General features: G+C 40.3%; 1 protein-coding gene across 1 annotated transcript; it reads left to right on the forward strand.

The window, feature by feature from the left end:
* Nucleotides 1-685: 685 nt before the first annotated feature.
* On the forward strand, nucleotides 686-1,364 carry Pmar_PMAR014277 (hypothetical protein; the record flags this gene model as incomplete). Its single annotated transcript, XM_002766284.1, has 2 exons — nucleotides 686-748; nucleotides 1,238-1,364. Coding segments are annotated over 2 exons (190 nt in total), but the record flags the coding sequence as incomplete, so codon positions are not given.
* Nucleotides 1,365-1,572: the final 208 nt, after the last annotated feature.

Below are 1,572 nucleotides of genomic sequence, written 5' to 3' on the forward strand. Positions count from 1 at the left end.
CGAAACTGCGGCCTTGGAACGTTCGTTCAGCTTTGAAAAATTCGTCACGAAGTAGGATCGATGCATGGTGTTCGTAAATTTCAAAGCGATTCGTTTGGTTATTGACTGTTCCAACTACCAGGTGCCAACCTGGGACCTATATGATTGCTGCTCAGGGTCAACAAACTTCAAGCAGAGATATTTACTGATGTTTATTTGCGATCCAAGACCCACCAGAGATTGGGATTGATAGATTCTGAGTCAAGTGATATGGAGCTCCCTGAACAACCCAATTGATGATGCATTTGTGGCACAAATTTTGTGCATGAACATACTTGTTAATCAGGATTTGAGTTCTTTTGAGTTGAGTGGTTCTTAGCCACAGTGCTGCAAAATATGTTCGCCTTTTTCAGCCGGGAATAATAGTTCCATTGTGGTAATTATGACAGATGAGAAGATGCTTCTAGATTTTTTACACTTTTTTCGACAATTTTTGCCATTTTTGCCACTTTTGGCAATTTTTTCCTATTTTTTTCCTATTTTTCCGAGCTCAAGGAAATGGCAGGAAAATTTCCACTGGAAAAGTTGGCAATGGAAAAATTGTTGCCATTTTGGAGCACCCTGGGGTGAGGAGAGGGTGGTCCCAGGTTCGATCCCTGGTGGCGGCATTTTCCCCTCAGGTATATCTGATAACGCTGATTTCTTCATGGCTTGGACCCCTCGAAGCGAACCGGATGATCCGGTTGATGGTTTTAAGATCGAACTCGATGTAAGCGGGGAGTAATTGTAATTGAATAATATTAATGGTGAATACAAATTGTATTCACCATTGTATTATACAATGATTTTTGAAGGAATAATAAAATCATGTATTGACAGATGATAAAAAATAATGGAGTTTTACTCATGATATGGAAAAGGCTCGTGGGAACATATTTCACCTTTCGCTTGGTGGAGAATAATTGTGTTATTGGCCGCGGAAACATATGCGTGCTATAATTTTCGCCAGGGTGGCATTCCAAGAAAATAGGTAAACAGATGTAGTGGATGATATGATACAAGTTATAGTAATTATTAATCTTAGATGTATATACACATTAGATCAACTGCAGTGATGATCGGCAGATCCATTCTTGATGATTTTTGTACTGCCTTTTACCATGGGCTCGACAAATGTCGATAATACAAACTATCATATAGATAATTAATAGTAGTTGAATATATATGATTCCTCATCATGTAGTAGTGCATCATGTAGGAGTTGGACCTGTTAGCGAGGACGGTGTGGGAAGGGTATATGGATGTTCTGAATGCTGCAAGGAAACCTCCGTATGGTTACGGTGATGGCACGACGAGAGTTCATAGATTCACAAGACTTGTTAAAAGTATTAGGTTGATGGGTCGTGTTTGGATGATGTGGTAGGGTCCTTTTTAGGTGTTCTTGATCGACTAGGGCGACTTGAGGAAGTGAGAGAGTTGGTCTTCGGACTTGTTCGTAGCGAACTGTTGAGAGTAGTTGCGATAGTGACCATGCTACAGGTGAGACTATTATTATGCTGGGACCTCGTACACTTGATGCTATCAACTTGTTGT

This window comes from Perkinsus marinus (assembly GCF_000006405.1).
Source record: "Perkinsus marinus ATCC 50983 genomic scaffold scf_1104296973136, whole genome shotgun sequence".
NCBI lineage: Eukaryota > Perkinsozoa > Perkinsida > Perkinsidae > Perkinsus > Perkinsus marinus.